The following is a 19,513-nucleotide window of genomic DNA, read 5'->3' as shown; positions in this document are numbered from 1 at the left end:
CTTATGTGTTGTGCATGAATAGGCAGGCTCCCACTAAGACTCTGCTGATTCTTTTTTCTTTTTGCACAAACAAAGAAATATGGTAATTTTTATAATTTCATCACTTCAATGGCTCCTGTACTCCGGAGATACGGCTCTATGGTTGTAATTAAAAACTATTAAAAGGAGAATATGAAATAATCACTTTTGGAGATAGAAAATCTGTAAAATATTTGTGCCATGCTCGCTGAAAATGAAAACCCCAAACCACAAACTTTCAACTGTATGTATTCTCTGTTGGAGGAATAAATAAATCTAGGATATTATCCTAGGTTTATTTATGTCCTTGCTGTTAGGCAGAAACCTTCTATCTCCATATTTCAACTTTTCACGTTTTCTTGTAGAGTCATGCCCAACTTCCTCTGTTTGTAAAAGTTGCAAAAATAGCTGGATCTACAAGTGTGATGCGTTGGGAAGATTGGCTTGTAGATTGGCTATTTTTGCTACTTTTGAAAAATGTGCAAAAAAATAAAATTGCAAGTGAACGTGACTAGTGACTACTGTACATTTACTCTTGTGGGTTACATAAATATTAAACCAGTGAAAAGTATTAACAAGTGCTTGTGACTGAATAATTACTACATTGGATCCATTGGAACACATTGGTTCTTTTTTTATTTATTTTTTTCATTTCCTGAAAAGTAAGGCTTTTGGACATACAAGGTTTCCACCCGACCGTGATGTTACATGATACGTGTCTAATTCCACGTCTTCCCTCTCATCATGCAGGTTCACAACAGGAACCTGCTGTCACTGGACTTCGACCGGATCACCAGAACGGAGAAAGTCTACGACGACCACAGGAAGTTCACGTTACGGATCCACTACGATCACGCTGGCCGCCCCACGCTCTGGGCGCCCAGCAGTCGCCTGAACGGCGTCAACGTTACCTACTCGCCCGGCGGGCACGTGGCGGGCATCCAGAGAGGCACCATGTCCGTCCGCATGGAGTACGACCAGAATGGCAGGATCACCTCGCAGATCTTTGCCGATGGTAAATCGTGGAGTTACACTTACCTCGAAAAGGTGAGAAGCACTGAGAGCAGCGGCGGAATGGAATGTACTTTGTGCGAACGAGAAGTTCATTGAAAGGAGATGTGTTTGCACTGAATCCTTATGGTCCTTTTCCCCCCACAGATACAGCATAGAGCACGGGTCTTCAACAGGGGGTCCAGGACCTCTAGGGGCTCTTCAGAGTTACTACATTAAACAAGTTTGAACTCTAGCATCCCTATTCTGATGAGAACATTAGCCAAAAATAGCAGATCTACAAGCTCACAATGCCTCGCAGTGCGAGCTGTTTTAAGCTTGTAGATCGTCTATTTTCGTCAAAGATGTTTGGTTTAGGGGGAAAAATTAGCAGACCAAGTACAGAGACGAAGCTCAAGTTTACGCTGATGATAGTGCTGTCAAACAGGTCTATGAGGCAATGTATGAAATCCATGAAGATAGTGCTGCTGTCAAACAAGTCTATGAGGCAATGTATGAAATCTATGAAAAAGTTGAATCCGCAACACAATGCAACACCAACACTGGTGTGGAGAGACAGGCATCACAGAGAGAGAGAGTAGGGGAGGGACATGCAACAGACGGAATAGTAATACAAAAGACATAGACGTAATGTTAATAATCACGTTATTAACTCTAGAACACGGGCGGTTATATTTTTGCAATTTTCATAATGTTGCTGATGTCTGAGGTGGCTCAGGTGGGTGGGTCTTTTAGTACCTTCATGATACTCAGTGACATCATAGAAGGTAGGTTTGTTTCCTTGCCCACATCCCTGGTTTTTCCTACAGGCAGGTGTTCGGGTGAATTTCACCCGTGTTTAGTGATAGTGTGATAGAGAAAAATCCAATACACCCACAATGGACTTTTTTATTTTTGTATTCACTGGGCCATTCTCACATGTCTTAGGATTTAGAATGGGTGGACCAAAGGAGAAGTTCCCAACTTCATTTCTCTTTTTTTAGGAATATTTTTAAAATAATATGCACGTTTTTCACCGATTTCCCCCCCCCTCATGATAGGGCCCCCCCATGAAATCTATTTGTTTTGTGAAAAGTCATGATGAAATATTATAGAAGAGTACCTCAAGTTGCCATGTATTGCTGTACTGCAATATATTTTGATGAGAAATATCTTTTATGGAATATTTTATATTGCGTAAAATATACCCGTGTTTAGTGATGGTGTAACAAAAATGTTATGTTTAGTGTTCTAGGGTTAAAGACAGGACAACAGATTATATTAAACTGTGGTGAAAAATAAACAACAGTAGAGAAAGGTGTTTGAACAGCTAAATCCACCAGACTCAAGGCTGTGATGTCAGCAGTGGAAGAAAACTGAATCAGCTTTTTAGATGAGGTTTTAGATGAGGTTCTTAGATGCAAAACAGTGGGTGAAGTTTGTTTTCGTGCAAGCTCCATCATCTTTGTTACTTCAAGAAATGTTTAGGTATATAAACAAATGCAAGTAACTGATATTGTTGTCTAGATATGGCATGGTACTGTATGTAAATATCACACACACACACACACACACACACACACACACACACACACACACACACACACACACACACACACACACACACACACACACACACACACACACACACACACACACACTGAAATATGATTAAAGGTGAGCATGCAGTGGATATAAGGCAGTACCAATCAATGAAGGAAAGCATGAACAGTCTTAGTGATTCTGTCACAGTGGGCATGTTATGTTAAACCACACACAGGATGTATGCGTAATTGCCTTGTGTTTATACTGTAGGGCAAGAGAGAAAGGGAAAGGGGCATATGATGCTCCTTATGCTGTTAAGTGAGATACAGTTGGGTGCCACCGATATTGTCCCTTATCATTTGACCCATTTAGGCCTGACCTCAAAATTTAAAAAAATCCTTCTAAATCCTCCAGTTTTCTGAAATAAATATTTTCACGATTTTTCAGAAATAGCAGACCTACAAGCTCGTAGCGCGCCACTCGGTGGCGCGCTATGAGCTTGTAGATCTGCTATTTTTCAATAGCTAAATTATAATGTTTAAAACACCAAAAGGGGTTCCCGCCCAAAATGGGTTAACTGTCCTTTTGCGCAGATCACGCAAACCTCAGCAAAAAGAAAAGGACAATATCGATGGCCTCCAACTGTATACTACAAAAGCTATCTTTTAACCACATGAACCGTAGTGTACCTATTCTGGTGAACATTTGGTGAAACGCAATGCGTTGTGAGCTTGTAGATCAGCTGTTTTCGGTAAGGAGATTTGGTGTAGGGCCGGTAAAAAGGAGCGGACCTAGAATAGAGCTCTGTGGGACCCCTGGTGGTCAACAAAGCATAAAGGCATTAAGTGGTTAATCCTCTTAATCTTCAAGCTCAGTTTCAGACATCCGCAGAGATGTAATAAAAAGTGTGCTTGTTGCATCTCACACATATTATATAATGTGTTGATAATGTTAACCCAGTTTGCCAATGCTGCTCGGCCCCAAAAATAGAACAGTTCTGCTCTCTAATTAAAGAAAAGATGTCTATGGAAGAAATTTAAAGGGGCGCTATAGATTTAACATTTAATATGAAAACAGTAGCGATTCACTCCGTTAATAGTTTGAAGCCAATTTCACAGCCACTGCTAAGCGAGGAGACATTGGCGGCATGTTGTGACAGCCACAGAAATGATTTAAAGACATCGTTTATTTGCTTATGGAGCCTGGCGACTCGTTAAATTTTTTAGCGCTGTCATGCTGGGCAGATCAAAAGATACAGCAAACATGGAACAAGACTCGGGGTGCTTATGAAGCCATCTCTTATGGACATCTTAATGTCAGGGGGATATCATGCAGCTTCCCTTTCAAGACCTAAATTGGATTCAGTGGACTCAGATATGCATGCCTGATTTGTGTTTGTGTGCTTGACATTTTGTTTGTCCTTTCACGGCGACGGCAGCGTGGCACGTCCCAACCCCTTGTACACTGCCAACCCTATGAAACCCAGCCACATTTACTGAATGACTGTGCACTGTGAAAGTGCTCAGGTAACAGTGAGAGCAACTCATACAAACTACTTTGAATTGCGTTTGACCCGTGGCCGTTTTCCCTTGTATAGTTTTATAGCAGCATCATTGTTGGTTATTTTCTGAAGGGGTATTATTTTGTTGCGATCTTTAAACGGGCAGCCACTGGGGCAGGAACTGATGAATGAGAGGCATAATGAGAAAAGAGCACATCAGATATTACATTGTCTCCCAATGCAGATGCATGGATCTAATTATATCCAAGTTCAGCATTAAAGAAACCTTTCTTTTCTTTTCTCCACAGTCGATGGTGCTGCTGCTCTACAGTCAGCGGCAATACATCTTTGAATTTGACAAAAATGACCGCCTCTCCTCGGTGACGATGCCCAACGTGGCCCGGCAGACCCTGGAGACCACGCGCTCCATCGGCTACTACCGCAACGCCTACAGGCCACCCGAGGGCAACGCCTCGGTCTTCCAGGACTACAGTGAGGACGGGCAGCTGTTGCAGACCACCTACCTGGGCACGGGCCGCAGGATCATCTACAAGTACGGCAAGCTTTCCAAGCTGCTGGAGATCCTGTACGACACCACACGCGTGGCCTTCTCCTATGACGAGGTGGCCGGCATGCTGAAGACGGTCAACCTGCAGAGCGAGGGCTTCACCTGCACCATACGCTACCGGCAGATCGGCCCGCTCATCGACCGGCAGATCTTCCGCTTCAGCGAGGAGGGCATGGTCAATGCCCGCTTCGACTACGTCTACGACAATAGCTTCCGCGTCACCAGCATGCAGGCCGTCATCAATGAGACGCCGCTGCCCATCGACCTGTACCGCTATGACGACGTGTCGGGCAAGGCGGAGCAATTCGGGAAGTTCGGTGTCATTTACTATGACATCAACCAGATCATCACCACGGCGGTCATGACCCACACCAAGCACTTCGACGCCTACGGCCGCGTCAAGGAGGTTCAGTATGAGATCTTTCGCTCACTCATGTACTGGATGATGGTGCAGTATGACAACATGGGCCGCGTGGTGGCCAAGGAGCTGAAGGTGGGGCCCTACGCCAACACCACACGCTACACGTACGAGTACGACGCTGACGGCCAGCTGCAGGTGGTCTCCGTCAACGACAAGCCGCTGTGGCGGTACAGCTACGACCTGAACGGCAACCTGCACCTCCTCAGCCCCGGGAACAGCGCCCGGCTCACGCCGCTGCGCTACGACGTCAGGGACCGCATCACGCGGCTCGGGGACGTGCTGTACCGCATGGACGAGGACGGCTTCCTCAGGCAGCGCGGGAACGACTTCTTTGATTACAACTCTGCCGGCCTGCTGATCAAAGTCTACAACAGAGCGAGCGGCTGGAGCATCAGGTTAGGGTGTTTTTTGTTTTGTGATTATTCTATTGATTACTTTACCAATTAAGAGATGTGGTTTTTGTGTTAAAACATGTATATCAAAGAATGAAGATGTTTTTTATCTGAGTTTGCAGATGGGCTATTTTCACTACTACATATTGTGAGCATTTTAAACTTTTTTGAAGGTTTTCAGACTTTTCACCTACAATTATATTATATTATTATATTAAATATTAAATATTATATTATATATTATATAAATATTATATTATATTGTTAAAGGTGTAGTGAAATGAAAAATACGTTTTTCACACTTTTAGACCATCTCCGTGGTCATCATATGAGCATACCTAACAATGGATGCCAAAAAAAACGGAAAATTCTCATTTTTGTGTGTTTTTATATCAAAAGTCCATAAAAATATTTATTTTATTACTTCCTGAAAACGAAAACGTGCTGCGTGATGACGTGTCGAGGCCCACATCGATAAAAGCCAATAAAAATGAAGCTCACCCGTATCCTCTCCATATGTGCGCATCCGTGCAGCACAGCTGCTATTGATTACAGAAATCCTCCGTTTTTATTCCCATTCCAGATAACATCCAGACAGTGTATTACTCGGTTTCAACTTAATCATCACGCTAAAATATGTATCTGAAAACATTATAGGGTAGAAATAAGCCACATAACAGTAAACTGGTACAGCTTGGCCGTCTATTTGATTTGTAAACAAACACACACCACGCTGCTGCGTATAGCATAGCAACAGTCCCTAGCTACCGTCCCATCGCCTGAAGGGATGCAACGCTCTGATTGGTTCAGAAACTTCATAGCGGTGTTTCAACTTGAGACCGTCTGAAACTTCAAAATAAAATGTCCACCATTTCCGTTTCACTACGCCTTTAAGCGATCATTTTGTTGATTGTTTGTTTTGGATTGGGGTTGGTTTCAATTGTTTTGCACCCCACTACATCAGGTACCGCTATGACGGCCTGGGCAGGCGCGTGTCCAGTAAGTCCAGCATGGGCCATCACCTGCAGATGTTCTACGCCGACCTGTCCAGCCCCACGCGGGTCACCCACATGTACAACCACTCCAGCTCCGAGATCACCTCGCTCTACTACGACCTGCAGGGACACCTGTTCGCCATGGAGCTCAGCAGCGGCGACGAGTTCTACGTGGCCTGCGACAACATCGGCACGCCCCTGGCCGTGTTCAGTGGCTCGGGCATCATGATCAAGCAGGTGCGCTGATGGAAGAAGTGCTTGTGTTTGGGTTTTTTCTCCGTAAATTAAACGCCCTACTTGAGCATAATAATAGCGTCACACAAAGGCATCAAAAGTAGCAGATCTGAAAGAGCTTGTCGATCTGTTACTTACTAGTCTAAATACGCTTTCTACTAAAAGTCGTTTATTAAGTATTGGCATCAAATACTTAAAGTGTATGAAACATAAATGTATGTTTTCTTTTACAAAAGTTAAAAAAAATGTGTCAAAATCTTTCAAAAATAGCTGATCTACAAGCTCACAAAGTATCGCGGATTGTGAGCTTGTAGATCGAATAGAGGAAGTCTAAAATAGCGCTTAATTGGTTAATGTATGTTTAGTAATTATCTAATTGGTTAATATATGTTTAGTAATTATCTAAATCTACTAAATTGAAATAACTGTAGTGCAGTAAAAAGTACAATATTTGCTGCCGAGATTTGGTCAAGCAGAAGAGATTAAAATGGACATTTACACAATGTAAAGTAAAGTAAAATGGCCTCAAAATTGTATTGTAAATATTACTTTCCACTGCTGCAGGGTTTTGCGTCATTGAAGTCCTTTGCAAATAAAAGAGTATGAGCGCTCACTCTTACAGAGGAAAGCAAATTGGATTCATTCTCTACAGACTGAATTCCCTCAAGGACTGGTATTTTCAACGTTTGTAATTTCCAGTCTTGCATCGTCCAATCATTCATCTATCTACTGTAATACTTTGTGATGTTATACTGTACAACAGAGGTTTTCAACCTTGGTGAATGCATTATAACTTCAAACTACATTTTAACCATGATAGACACCCGTCCTTGGGTCTGGTGACTCATACTGCACTCCTCCTAATACTGTATGTGAGCAGGGCCATGTTTTATCGATAACTTTTTTCATACATTTTCTAAAATGTTTTTTATATAACACAGTCCCCTCACGGCCTCACGTAGAGTTTGAAGTTACAATGTGTTTGTATAGGAAGGGGACGTTTTTCTGTGAAAACCCTTATTTGGAAGGCCAACGGAACCCGAGACGTGAATCGGATGTAAACAAACGCTGTGTGTAGTGACGGACGATCGTCCATTCTTTCACCCATAAAAACCTGCGATCATCGATTCTTTAGTTATGGGCCATTGAAAAATGCAATCTGGGAAAAGAATCTGAGATAAATGCATTTTTGTAAATCTATTTACATTGAGGCAGTTGCAGACCGAGTTTTCACTTCCGGTTTTATCGGTCACTAATAACCTAGAATCAATCATACGTTGGCGAAGACCGCAATCTATCGTAAACCACTGAAAAGACCTTTGAACGTCTATAGATGTCTTTGGCAGTGAAGCGTTGAATTTGATAGGACATCTATAGACGTTCTTGGCAGTCAATGTGTCGTTAAGTAGTCACAGAGTGCAGTTCTGTGAGTAAACGTGGGCTATCCTTTTCCTCACCTTCCGAACGACAGGTGCTCCACACGGCGTTCGGCGAGGTGTACCTGGACACCAACCCCAGCTTCCAGCTGGTGGTGGGCTACCAGGGGGGCCTGTACGAGCCACTCAGCAGGTTGGTGCACATGGGCCGCCGTGACTACGACGTGCTTGCGGGCCGATGGACCACGCCCGACCACGAGGTGTGGAGCCGCCTCAACAATGGGAACCACATCGTGCCCTTCAACCTGTACATGTTCAAGAACAACAACCCGCTCAGCAACGACAAGGAGATTAAGTGCTACATGACCGGTAAGGTTTGGTGCTGCTGCCGCCAGAACGCCCCAGCCCGGGCTTTAGTGCAGGGGTTCTCAACCTGTGGGGTCCTTACATGATTGGGGGGCTCAACTCCTACATTCCAAGTGGCAGTTCTTCGTTCAAATATGATTATTTTGGGGGGTCTCGGCTTGAAAAGGCTGAGAACCACTGCTTTAGTGCAGTAATAGTATTTGTAGTACGGTAGATAGTGCAGTGGCACAATTTGAAATTTGCACTCTATGGCCAGAAAAGAATGAAGTCTGTGTGTTTGGCTGGGGTTTGACTGGATTGTTGAATTACTACACTAGACCTGCCCGCCAGCCACCGACCTACTTGGGAACGATGCAAGTTGGGAACCTAGTATGCAATAGCCTACTCTTTTTTTAAATGTATGGCTCGTACACAATGCACGATATTTGCTCCGATTATGCTCTCGGGGACCATTTTTGGCACTCGCCGACAAAACTCCCGATCTGACGCAAGATCTGGCTTTGATCGCCAAGGTTTAGCTCGCTGTGTGTGAAAGGCTCTGCGAGAAGATATAGCGTCGATAAAAGCCTTCCTTACCGTTTCTGAATATCTAGCAGGTTCGATATTTGGCTTTCTCGCCGACTGTACATCATACAGTATGAACTGAATTGCGACCTCACACAGAGAAAGGCCTGTATTACAACCAATGAGAGCAGAGGACACTGACACCGTGCGTGCGTGCGTGCGTGCGTGCGTGCGTGCGTGTGCGCGTGCGTACGCGCACATACGGAGAGAGACAAAGAGATATCTAATGAAAATCAAGATCTAACGTCCTGTCTCGTTATAGCGCACGTAGGCTATACGCTATCACAAACATTTCGCCCTGTGTAGCCTGGCTATTCCTGTGTGTGTGGCGTGCACACAGAGAGAGAGAGAGAGAGAGAGAGAGAGGCGTCCTGTGTCAGTCTCGCGCTTGTATCGCGGCATCCTGCACGTGCGTGAGATGTCAAAATGAATTGGTATAAAAAACAAATGATGTAGCCTATATGTATCGGGTCTAGATCGCATATCTTGGTGAATTCTTGCAGTGTGTGATGAAGGTCGGCTATCAATCCTTAAGTGTGAAAGCCACACAGATATAATGACAGTCGACTACTCCTGTAGTGTGAAATACATAACGATCTGATGACTCGCCGACAACTTTAAAACTCCTACAGTCTGTAGGGGCCATTAGCAACCGTTTTAACAGTCTGTCTGTGTCCCTTTTGTGCCCATATAATGGAGATCTCTGTATCTGTCTGTCTGCCTGTGTCTGAAGAGTGCAAACTGACTGTGAAAAGTGGACTGGTTAAAGGTCCACTTCACCCCTTTTGCAACCAGATTTTATTTTAATTATGGTAAATGGTGCATTTATATAGCGCCTTTATCCAAGGCACTTTATAGATTGTGCATTACATTCACCCATTCATTCATACACCAATGGCTGCGGAAACCATGCAATTAGGGGTTCAGTGTCTTGCTCAAGGACACTTTGACACTAACTCTGGGGGAGCCCAGGTTCGAACTGGCAACCTTGCGGTTGCCATCCAGCCACTCTACCCCTGAGCCACCGTGGATGTTTGGGAGACAAGAAACACTTTTTTAGATATTTTAGTATTTCAAAGTGCCAGTGATGTCATGGAAACTGGTTCCTTCCTGGACTTTATCTCAGTTATAGACATAAAAGTAGACTCCTCTTCCGGCTCTGGGCCGTCTGTATCAACGGAAGGCAACATGGAGGCAACAGGAGGCGATGGCGATGCGTGATTGCATTGGCAAGCTTTCCCGAGATTCCTTGCGAAGCATATAGCAGAAGCTATATGGGGTTGCCATGGCAATCAATTGGCTGAGGCAGAGGCTGGGAATTCTGAAAGTGAGGGGACTTGGGCTCATTAGGTCCACTGGCAGAGCCTGACCAGAGCCATTTGTGGCATTTCTGGACAACCGTGTATCCGACCCGACTTAAGGCCGGGCACTGCACTCTGTGTGGTGGTGTGGAATGCGTGTGTCAAATTTGAAGTCTGTGTGGCACACACACACACACACACACACACACACACACACACACACACACACACACATACACAGAGACGTGGTGCATTTATTGTAAGATGACCATAATGCCCCCTCTCCTTGTGGAGAGGGGGAGGTTGCGTGGAGGTGTAACAATCACATCAGGAGGGAAGTGAGACCAATGGCTGACGCATCATCAGGCACTTGAAATACTAAACTATAAAAAAAAACGCATATTACACACATAAAAACTCCAGGAAAGTGTTTCTTGTGTCCTAAACAGCATTCAAATAAGATCTGGTTACAAAAGGTGTAAAGTGTCCCTTTAAAGTAAAGTCTATGCTTTTGCCAGAGGCGATAAAGAATTGTCAGGGAGCCTCGAAACAGCAGAAACAATCAAATGAATTGTTCACTAATGGAAAAAAAGATGATTGAAATGTATTCAATTATCACAAAGGTGATGTGGCTGTTGTTGACAGATGTCAAGGGAGAGGGGTCCCGGGCAGAGAAATCAATAATGCACTGTGGTATAAAAAAAGAAATATATTAATTAAAAAAAAGATCAGTTTCACATGCGGCGGAAGAGGAATAGAGCAGAGCAATGGATCAGGGCATACTTAGATGGGTCGGCTGTGTGCATTTTCAGAGCATGTTTATTTGAATGGTCATGATGTGTTCTGGCTTGGAGTTAAGATGGTATACTGTAAGCTACTAACTCTACGCAGTGATATTACTTCCAGACTAATATCTACGCAGTGGTATTAGTCTGGCCTGCATGCCAGGCTATATCAAACTAGCTTCATTCTGTCTTCCAGAAGATAATAAACCACACATCCTAAAATTCTCTGACCACATGAAACGCAGTGTGCAGCATTTTCCTCACTGTTTCTCCTCCTTGCTCCTCCTTGCAGCTGTCTGTGAGTCTGTGCGTGCCTTGTGTGTGTGTGTGTGTGTGTGTGTGTGTGTGTGTGTGTGTGTGTGTGTGTGTGTGTCCAGTGGCTATCATTTCAAAAGTGCTCAAAGGGAACAATGATGCGCGGCAAAGCAACCTCTGTCATCGAACATTCGGGTCCTTTCCCAGAAATATCCCATGGTTCTGTTGTTGCTTTGTGCTGGGGAGGAGGTAGATGGCAATGAGAGCACCCCATAGAGAGAGAGAGAGAGAGAGAGAGAGAGAGAGAGATAGGGAGAGAGGGAGAGAGGGAGGGGGAGAGCACAATGGAAGCATAGAAGCCCCATGCAGCCAGGGGCTGTTGTATCAACCTTTGTGTCTGGAAGACAAACAGTAATGTTAAAGATACTTTGTGTATGTCGGGCAGAAACCTTGTATATTCTTCATATCCCCACCTTCTTTTTTTTACTCGGATCTCCCCTTTTTTATCTTATGATTTGACCCATCTGATCCAGGAGCAAGTCTATGGACACAGGCAGAATTTCCTGGGAGTAATGTGGCCAAGAATAGGGGTGGGACGATATGGGTACCTCACGATACGATCACGATATTATGCCCTCGATAACGATAATATTACGATATTCGATATATTGCGATATTTACGATATATCAATATATTGTATGAAATGTCATCAACGATATATCACGATATCTGCAACTACAAAATATTTGGAACTGAAAAAAACGCTATTTTCGTAGGGAGGGACACACACATAGCTGTCTATAGGAGTGGTTGCACCACTCAAACACTAAATTAATACTCAATTAACTCCCCCTTTGACTCATACCCTCATCATAATACCTCACAAACACTATACCAACTGACCATTTTCACTCATGGTATCATCATAATGCCTCACAAACACCACCAACTGACCATTATCACTGGTATCATTATAATACCTCACAAACACCACCAACTGACCATTATCACTGGTGTCAGTGGACTTGTCCACTGCTGGGGAAATGCATTCTGCATTTTGTATTCCCACAAAGCTGTTTGGTCAAATCACCATCCAGTAATTCAGTACTTCTGGTTGCTGTGGAATGTGAGAGTGGGATTTGCTTTATTTTAGCTGTCATTTCCTCCTTTTCTAAACATGTTGTTCATCACTTCATTATGAACAACATTATTTCATTTCAAAAAAGTTAATAAAAAAAAAAACAATATCGATATTTTAATAATCGATATCGATTATTTATCGCGGGAGGACGTATTGATATATATCGCAATATCGATATTTCAGCACACCCCTAGCCAAGAAATGCTGGGCTTGTATAACATCATCGCTGTCTGGCAGAAGCGGCCAGTATTACAGTTTAGGCACCAGGTAAAAAAATGGTTACAAAATGATGGGATACAAATAAAGAAATAAACAAAAAAAACTGTTGGTATAACACCCAGCCTTACTTACCCAGTTTCCATTCACCTAATCTCTGAAGACAGATTCTGCAAAAACAAAGGACATTTGTTTCTCTCCTTCTGTTTTACCGAATGGGTTCCCAGATTGCCATTCACCTGATGTGTTGCTATCGCTAATTAGTAGAAGTACAATAAGTAAAGTGGTCGTGTCTCGGTGAACGCTGTAGCCATCGATTTCTACACATTCCACTAAACAGGACCCTTTTACCCTGTGGTGGAAAGAAACTAACTACATTTACTTTACTTGAGTACGTCCATTTTTCAAACTTTATACTTTAGTTTACTCCACTGCATCTCAGAGGCAAATATTGTACTTCACAACAATTATTTGACAGCTTTGGTTGCTAGATACTTTGTAGATTTAGATTATTATTACAAACGTGTGTTAACTACTTAAGCCCTATTTTGACCTTATTCTTAAATAGCTGACATATTATGAGATTTTCAAACAAAAATGAGTAATTACATATTCTTTTACATTTTTTGCATTTAACTCATTTATACCAGCTCTTAAATCTAAATTACCACCGTTTTTCGTATTTCCTTACCTTTCAAGTAGTCACAGAATATTAATAAATGGAGTTTGACGTTACAATGTTACAATGGGTTATACCGTTATACCGTATAACCCATTGCGGTTCCCAAACCTTTTTGGCCATGCACCCCCTGTTAGTGCCCGACCTAGCTGACGCAACCCCCCACATGGAAATATAAATTGCATAAGTTATATAGAGACATATATTTCCTATTTATCCACATATATGCACATATATGTCATATATATGCAGCATATAGGCCATATTCTCTATATACTTGCCATATATTGGCATAATATGTTAATATATTTAAAATAAAACCATAGCACCACCATTGGCCTTTTCATGTCGCGCACCCCCTAGAAGCCACTCGCGCACCACAAGGGGTGCACGCACCACAGTTTGGGAACCACTGGGTTATAGGAAGGGGGCGCGGCAATCAAGCAACTTAAAAAACTATCTGGGGTGTTCATAAAAGCCTGAGTAGACGATAAAATTACCTTTTTTGAGTGAAATATCTCTACTTTTTGAGGGCCTAAATACAGCTTTTGTCCCCACACGTCTCAATATTTGCCATTGACAATGAAAGGAGAAATTAGGTCAAATGTCCGCTAAATCTTGTCCCCCACATGTCTCATATTTGCCATTGACAATGAAAAGAGAAATGTCCGCCAAATATGACGTAAATGTAACCAACCAATCACATAAATTCAGTTGTTCATGAGATGATGTATGATGATGTATAATTAATGATAACCCTCACTTCACACGGGTGTGTGAAGTAAATTTAAGAAAAAAGGCCTTTTAGAGTATTTGTATGTTATGGTATTGCTACTTTTACTTAAGTTAAAAGAACACCAACTGCATTTACCTGTCTGCTCTAAAGCACTAAGGCTCCACACAGTCCACCATTAAGGACTGCTCGCTGTTTGAATTCACAAGCAGATTTTTAGGTACACCGCAGCAGCTCTGCTTCAATTGTGATTGATGGCGCTGACATTTCCATTTCATTCACTAAATTACCAGGGTCTTTTCTTTCATTGTCCTCTCAAACAAATTCTTATTTAAAAATGTCAGTCGGGCGCCACAGTGTGGCATTGCCAAAGCAGTGACAAACGGTCCCCCCGGCAGGTGTCACGGCAATGCTGCATCCTGTCGGTAAGAAATCGTCTCTGTCGGGTGGAAACCTCATGTAGGTCCGTTACTTTTCAAGATTCAAATACGATCTACTGCTAAAAGTAGTAGATCGGCAAGCTCAAAATGCTTGTAGATCTGCTACTTTTGATGCTTTTGTGTGATGTTAGAATATGGAGATAAAAGAGGTTTCTGCCCTACAGAAATGAAATATTGGTTCAATATTTTACAAAACACCACAGCCTAACTTAACTTCCGCTTCAAAAATGGCATAAAAACTCTACAAGTTCACAATGTTGTGAACTTGTAGATTGCCTACTTTCACTAATTTTGTACACTCTTTTACAACGTAGTGAGGCATTAATTTAAGACCATAACATATAAATAGCTGAGATAGAAGGTTTCTTCTGTCCAAAGTGGTCAAAACTTAAGTAAAGGGCTCCCTTTTAAAGGCATGAAAAGGGAGCCCTTCCTGCCATATACAAAGAATGAACATTGATCCATCACAGGAGGCGACATGCAGGCAGCGCACATACTGGCTGTCCTGATAGCTACAGGGCTCTGCCTTCCACCACAGAGAATCACAATAAGAGAGATGGTAAAAAAAAAAGTAAGTCTTATCATCGTACATCATCATGACGTAACATGTGTCCATTCATTGTCAATGGGAATTTAATGTTTGTGTAGGACAAAAATGCAGATTTGCTCGTCTACATATGACGTAAATTCTCCATTCATTGTCGATGGCATCTCTCTCTCTCTCTCTCCCCTGTTTCCAATGCATTACAGAGTTCTAATGCCGGGGGTCAGGCAAAACGGCCACTCATTCTACAGGTCTCCAGTCTCCACCAAGGCAGGTCAGGTTGTGGCCTCCTGGTGGCGCTAATAGTGGCCAATGTGAAAAGGGTGCCATTCTTCTTACGCCTTGGATGGCAATTGGATGATTTGAGGCATTTTGTTCCAAAAAAATGCCTCACCTGTTGGTGGCGCTATAGCATGCCAATGTGAAAAGGGTGGGATATATTCCTCAGCCTAGTAGGAAAGTCTGTGAAAGATTTCACGTAAATTGCACGGTACGTTCATGATTTGAGGCTTTTTGTTCAAAACGGGCCAATCCTGCAAACTTTGAAAGCCAATGTTAGCCAATCAGGATGGAATAGGAAATATCGGACAGATGTGTCTTGAGCACATGACTATAGAGATACTGTGTAACGATTTGCAGGATTTTTGGACAGAATCTGGAGGAGTGAACACTGTTTTTCAAAAGTCAGCCTCCTGGTGGCGCTATAACAGGCCGTTCTGGAACATTTGGGGCAGAGGTTCATCGTTGGCATCCTGGGAGTGTATGTGCAAAGTTTGGCATCAACCGGGTTAACGGTGCCAGAGATTAGCTGTACACAGATGGACGGACGGACACACACACACACACACACACACACACACACACACACACACACACACACACACACACACACACACACACACACACACACACACACACACACACACACACACGCACACACGCACGCACGCACACACACACACACACACACACACACGGAGTGCAAAACATACTCTCTCCCCATGCCTTCGGCCTTTTGGAGACAATTGTAAAAGTAGCAGTAGGCCTACAACAATATAAAACTACAATATGTGAAATGCCTGTATTCAAAATTTGACTAGAGTAAAAGTGTGTATTGGTATATACTTAAATGTATCAAAGTATAAAATATTAAGTAATGTTGAAGGCTAAATGAAGCATAGTGTTAGTTCATGCAGGGCACGGGAGTCGCAAAAGATCAGCTGTAATCAGCTGTCAGTCTGCTGATTGCTTTCAATCAGCCACGCTATCCTACACACCAATCACACCTCATTCCCTCATTAAGGCGGTCCATTTAAATACGGTTTGCTCCTACAGCAGACCTCTGCTTCAATTGCTTCACAGTTCAATCAAATAATCAAAAAAAAGTATGTGCTCCTGGGATCCAGCTGTGTGTGTGTGTGTGTGTGTGTGTGTGTGTGTGTGTGTGTGTGTGTGTGTGTGTGTGTGTGTGTGTGTGTGTGTGTGTGTGTGTGTGTGTGTGTGTGTGTGTGTGCGTGCGCGTGCGTGCGTGCGTGCGTGCGTGCGTGCGTGGGAATCTTCACTGCCGCCATTATCTCCATCACTTAATCACTACTCTGCTCCAGAACAAATGTCTATCGCAAATGATTGCAAAATGCCCATCCTGGCATTTACTCCAAACAACTCAAGTTCAAATTATTGTTGTTCCTCCAACCAGTTATCAGTGATCGGAGGTAATCACTGGTTGCCGATGCCAGCACCATCCATTCTCAATGAGACAGAGCTGAGTACCACTGTACTTGGACTGCTGTTTCCTGTTTCCACCAAATCCCTTCGGCAGAAAATAGCAGATGCATTGTGAGATAGTTAAATCTGCTATTTTTGCACAATGTTCCCCTCCAGAATAGGGATGCTGAGGTTCAAAGTTGTTAATCACAACTTTGCAACTGAGGGTTTATGACCGAGTGGTAAATGATTCCAAGCGGCTGATGGGCGCCTTGGTTGGAGCTGTTATGATGAATCATCCTCAGCGTGCATGCCATCGGGGTCGTAACCAAGCCACCAGTGATTAATGGAGATTAAAGGGACGCTGTCTCGCTGTTGCCGTGTGCATCTCTGTTCATTGTGGATTCTTGTTGTCATAGTATAGTCTACAGTGGTGGTTCCCAAACGATGTGGCAGCTAGGCACGCTGGTGTGCCGTGCGACAAGTCCAGGTGTGGCCTAAGGGTTTTGTGACAATTACATGTTATTACTGCAATATAACTAGCGTTATGAGTTGTTGTTGTTTTTGTTGTTGTTGTTGTTTGCTATCAGTACTTTTCCCCCAGTAGCCTACATACTACAGTACACAATTCTATAGCTAAACTAATTGGTAATGGTAATTGGTAATTTTTATTTTTTTATTTTCGAAAAACAGTGAAAATAGCTGATCTACAAGCTCACAACACACCGCATAAGTGGTGTGTTGCACACAGGTGTGTGTATTTTGACTTGCCCATTGGTGTGCATTGGGCACAAAAGGTTTGAAATCCCCATATCTATAGACAAATCCATGTCGCGGTGCCCTGTAGGCAATCAATACTTACGCATTAAGCTGTGCTTAATGGTGCACCTCAGCTATGGCTGCGCCCAGGGCACCAGAGGGTAGCAGTTATAAATCTGGAAGTAAGGTTGGTAGTTTTCACATTCACTGATTCCGCAACCCAGGGGATTGATGAGTGACGTCACAACTTCGCTACTCTATAGAGCGTCGCAGTCCCGCCCCCTCGAGAGACCCGGAAAATAAATCCCTGTTCATTTTCCTCATAGACTTTTCAGAAAGTATTTATTTAAAGACGTTTATGCCGCGGACAAAGCCAACTCTTGTCGTGACAAATCATGACAACAAACACAATTTTTCGGGCTGAACAAATAATTAGAAAGAAGAAGAAAACGGCAGGTTACAACACTTATTTTTGTTGTTTTTCTTCTTTGTAATTATTTGTTTGGTCCAAAATATTGTGTTTGTTGTCATGATTTGTCACAACAAGAGTTGTCTTTGTACGACGCTTATAAGGTCTTTAAATAAATACGTTTTGAAATGTCTATGGGAAAAATGCATTGGGATTCATTTCCTGGGCCTGGTGTCGTCGTGAAAGGGGGCGGGACTGCGACGCTCTATAGAGATCATATATTGGAAATCCTGATAATTACTCTTCAACTCTCTGATGTTTGATCCGATCTCCCTGTTCTCTGCAGACGTGAACAGCTGGTTGGTGACCTTCGGCTTCCAGCTATACAACGTCATCCCTGGCTATCGCAAACCCGCCACCAACGCCATGGAGCCCTCATATGAGCTGGTGCGCACTCAGATCAAGACCCAGGAGTGGGATAGCACCAAGGTAAGCCGGTGCCCGAACCCCCCCCCCCCCCCCCCCCCCCCCCCTCCTCTCTCTCTCTTTCTCTCTCTCTCTCTCTCTCTCTCTCTCTCTCTCAGACACCCTCTCCCCACCTGTCAGATCATCCTCCTCAGCCTCTGGTCTTCCACCCTCCTCCGTCCATTAGCAGTCAGAAAAGCACTGCATGGCCAGAATCCCAGAAGATGCCGCCGGCTATCACTGCCAAATCATGGCCCATTGAGCCAGGCCCCTGCTCCCGGTCTTCAGCCTGGGGGGAACGGGGGTCAGGCTAAACAGCTCTTGTAATTGTCCTGCCATTAGGGAAATTCACTCTCCATTCTCTCTACCACTGGCCATTGATTTCATCTCATTCTTACACCCCGGGCCAGGGTCTGAGAGGGAGCAGACATGCTCTGATTCCTGCGTTTATCAGCCCTTTTAAGTCGCCTCCAACTCACCTGAATTATTGAAGAGGTTGCTGATGTTATCTTGGGTTGGGTTACAACCAGAGAATGCCACCCATCAGGCAAGCTGATGGGTGGCTGGACTAGAGTCATGTCAGTAGCCTGTAAGGCTAAGCTAACAACAGTAGGCTGTCATAGCTATTGAAAAAAGGTGAATATGATCATGTGGAAGCCCTAACAACAACAATAATGAAAAAAAGAAGGAAAAAAAAGATAGGCAACATGCTTTCTCAAACCATGACTCTTAACACCGGGGCTCCCCAGGGCTGTGTTCTCTCAGGCCTCCTCTTTGCACTAATGGCTTTATTTCACATTCTCAATTTGTTTCATTTTTTAAATATGCAGATGACACAACTGTTGTTGGTTACATTAAAAATGGTGATGAATCAGCCTACAGGGCCGAGGTGGCAGCCCTCGTAGACTGGTGCACTTCGAATAACTTATTCTAAACCTGGCTAAGACCAAATAAATGATCCGGAACAACGAGATTATGCACCATCCCTGGTTATCGATGACCAGCCTGTTGAAAGGGTCGACAGTTTTAAATTCCTTGGCACCACTATATGCTGCTCCCTGAAATGGGAAGTTAACACTAGTAACATCTTAAGTAAAGCCCACCAGAGGCT

General features: G+C 43.5%; 1 protein-coding gene across 2 annotated transcripts in view; it reads left to right on the top strand.

Moving 5' to 3' along the window:
• The window catches only part of tenm4 (teneurin transmembrane protein 4), a gene marked incomplete at its 5' end in the record, with an annotated part of 244,856 nt that overhangs the window by 214,623 nt on the left and 10,720 nt on the right, over window positions 1-19,513 (top strand). For both annotated transcript variants that reach the window (XM_079513576.1, XM_079513575.1), the window contains 5 exons: window positions 769-1,065; window positions 4,363-5,438; window positions 6,400-6,667; window positions 8,136-8,409; window positions 18,284-18,426. In XM_079513576.1, coding sequence (XP_079369702.1) covers window positions 769-1,065; window positions 4,363-5,438; window positions 6,400-6,667; window positions 8,136-8,409; window positions 18,284-18,426 — 2,058 coding nt within the window. The remainder of the gene's footprint in view (window positions 1-768; window positions 1,066-4,362; window positions 5,439-6,399; window positions 6,668-8,135; window positions 8,410-18,283; window positions 18,427-19,513) is intronic.

This window comes from Electrona antarctica, assembly GCF_951216825.1.
Source record: "Electrona antarctica genome assembly, chromosome: 11".
NCBI lineage: Eukaryota > Metazoa > Chordata > Actinopteri > Myctophiformes > Myctophidae > Electrona > Electrona antarctica.
Note: the sequence above shows the minus strand (reverse complement) of the source record. Positions and strands in the feature narration are given on the sequence as shown.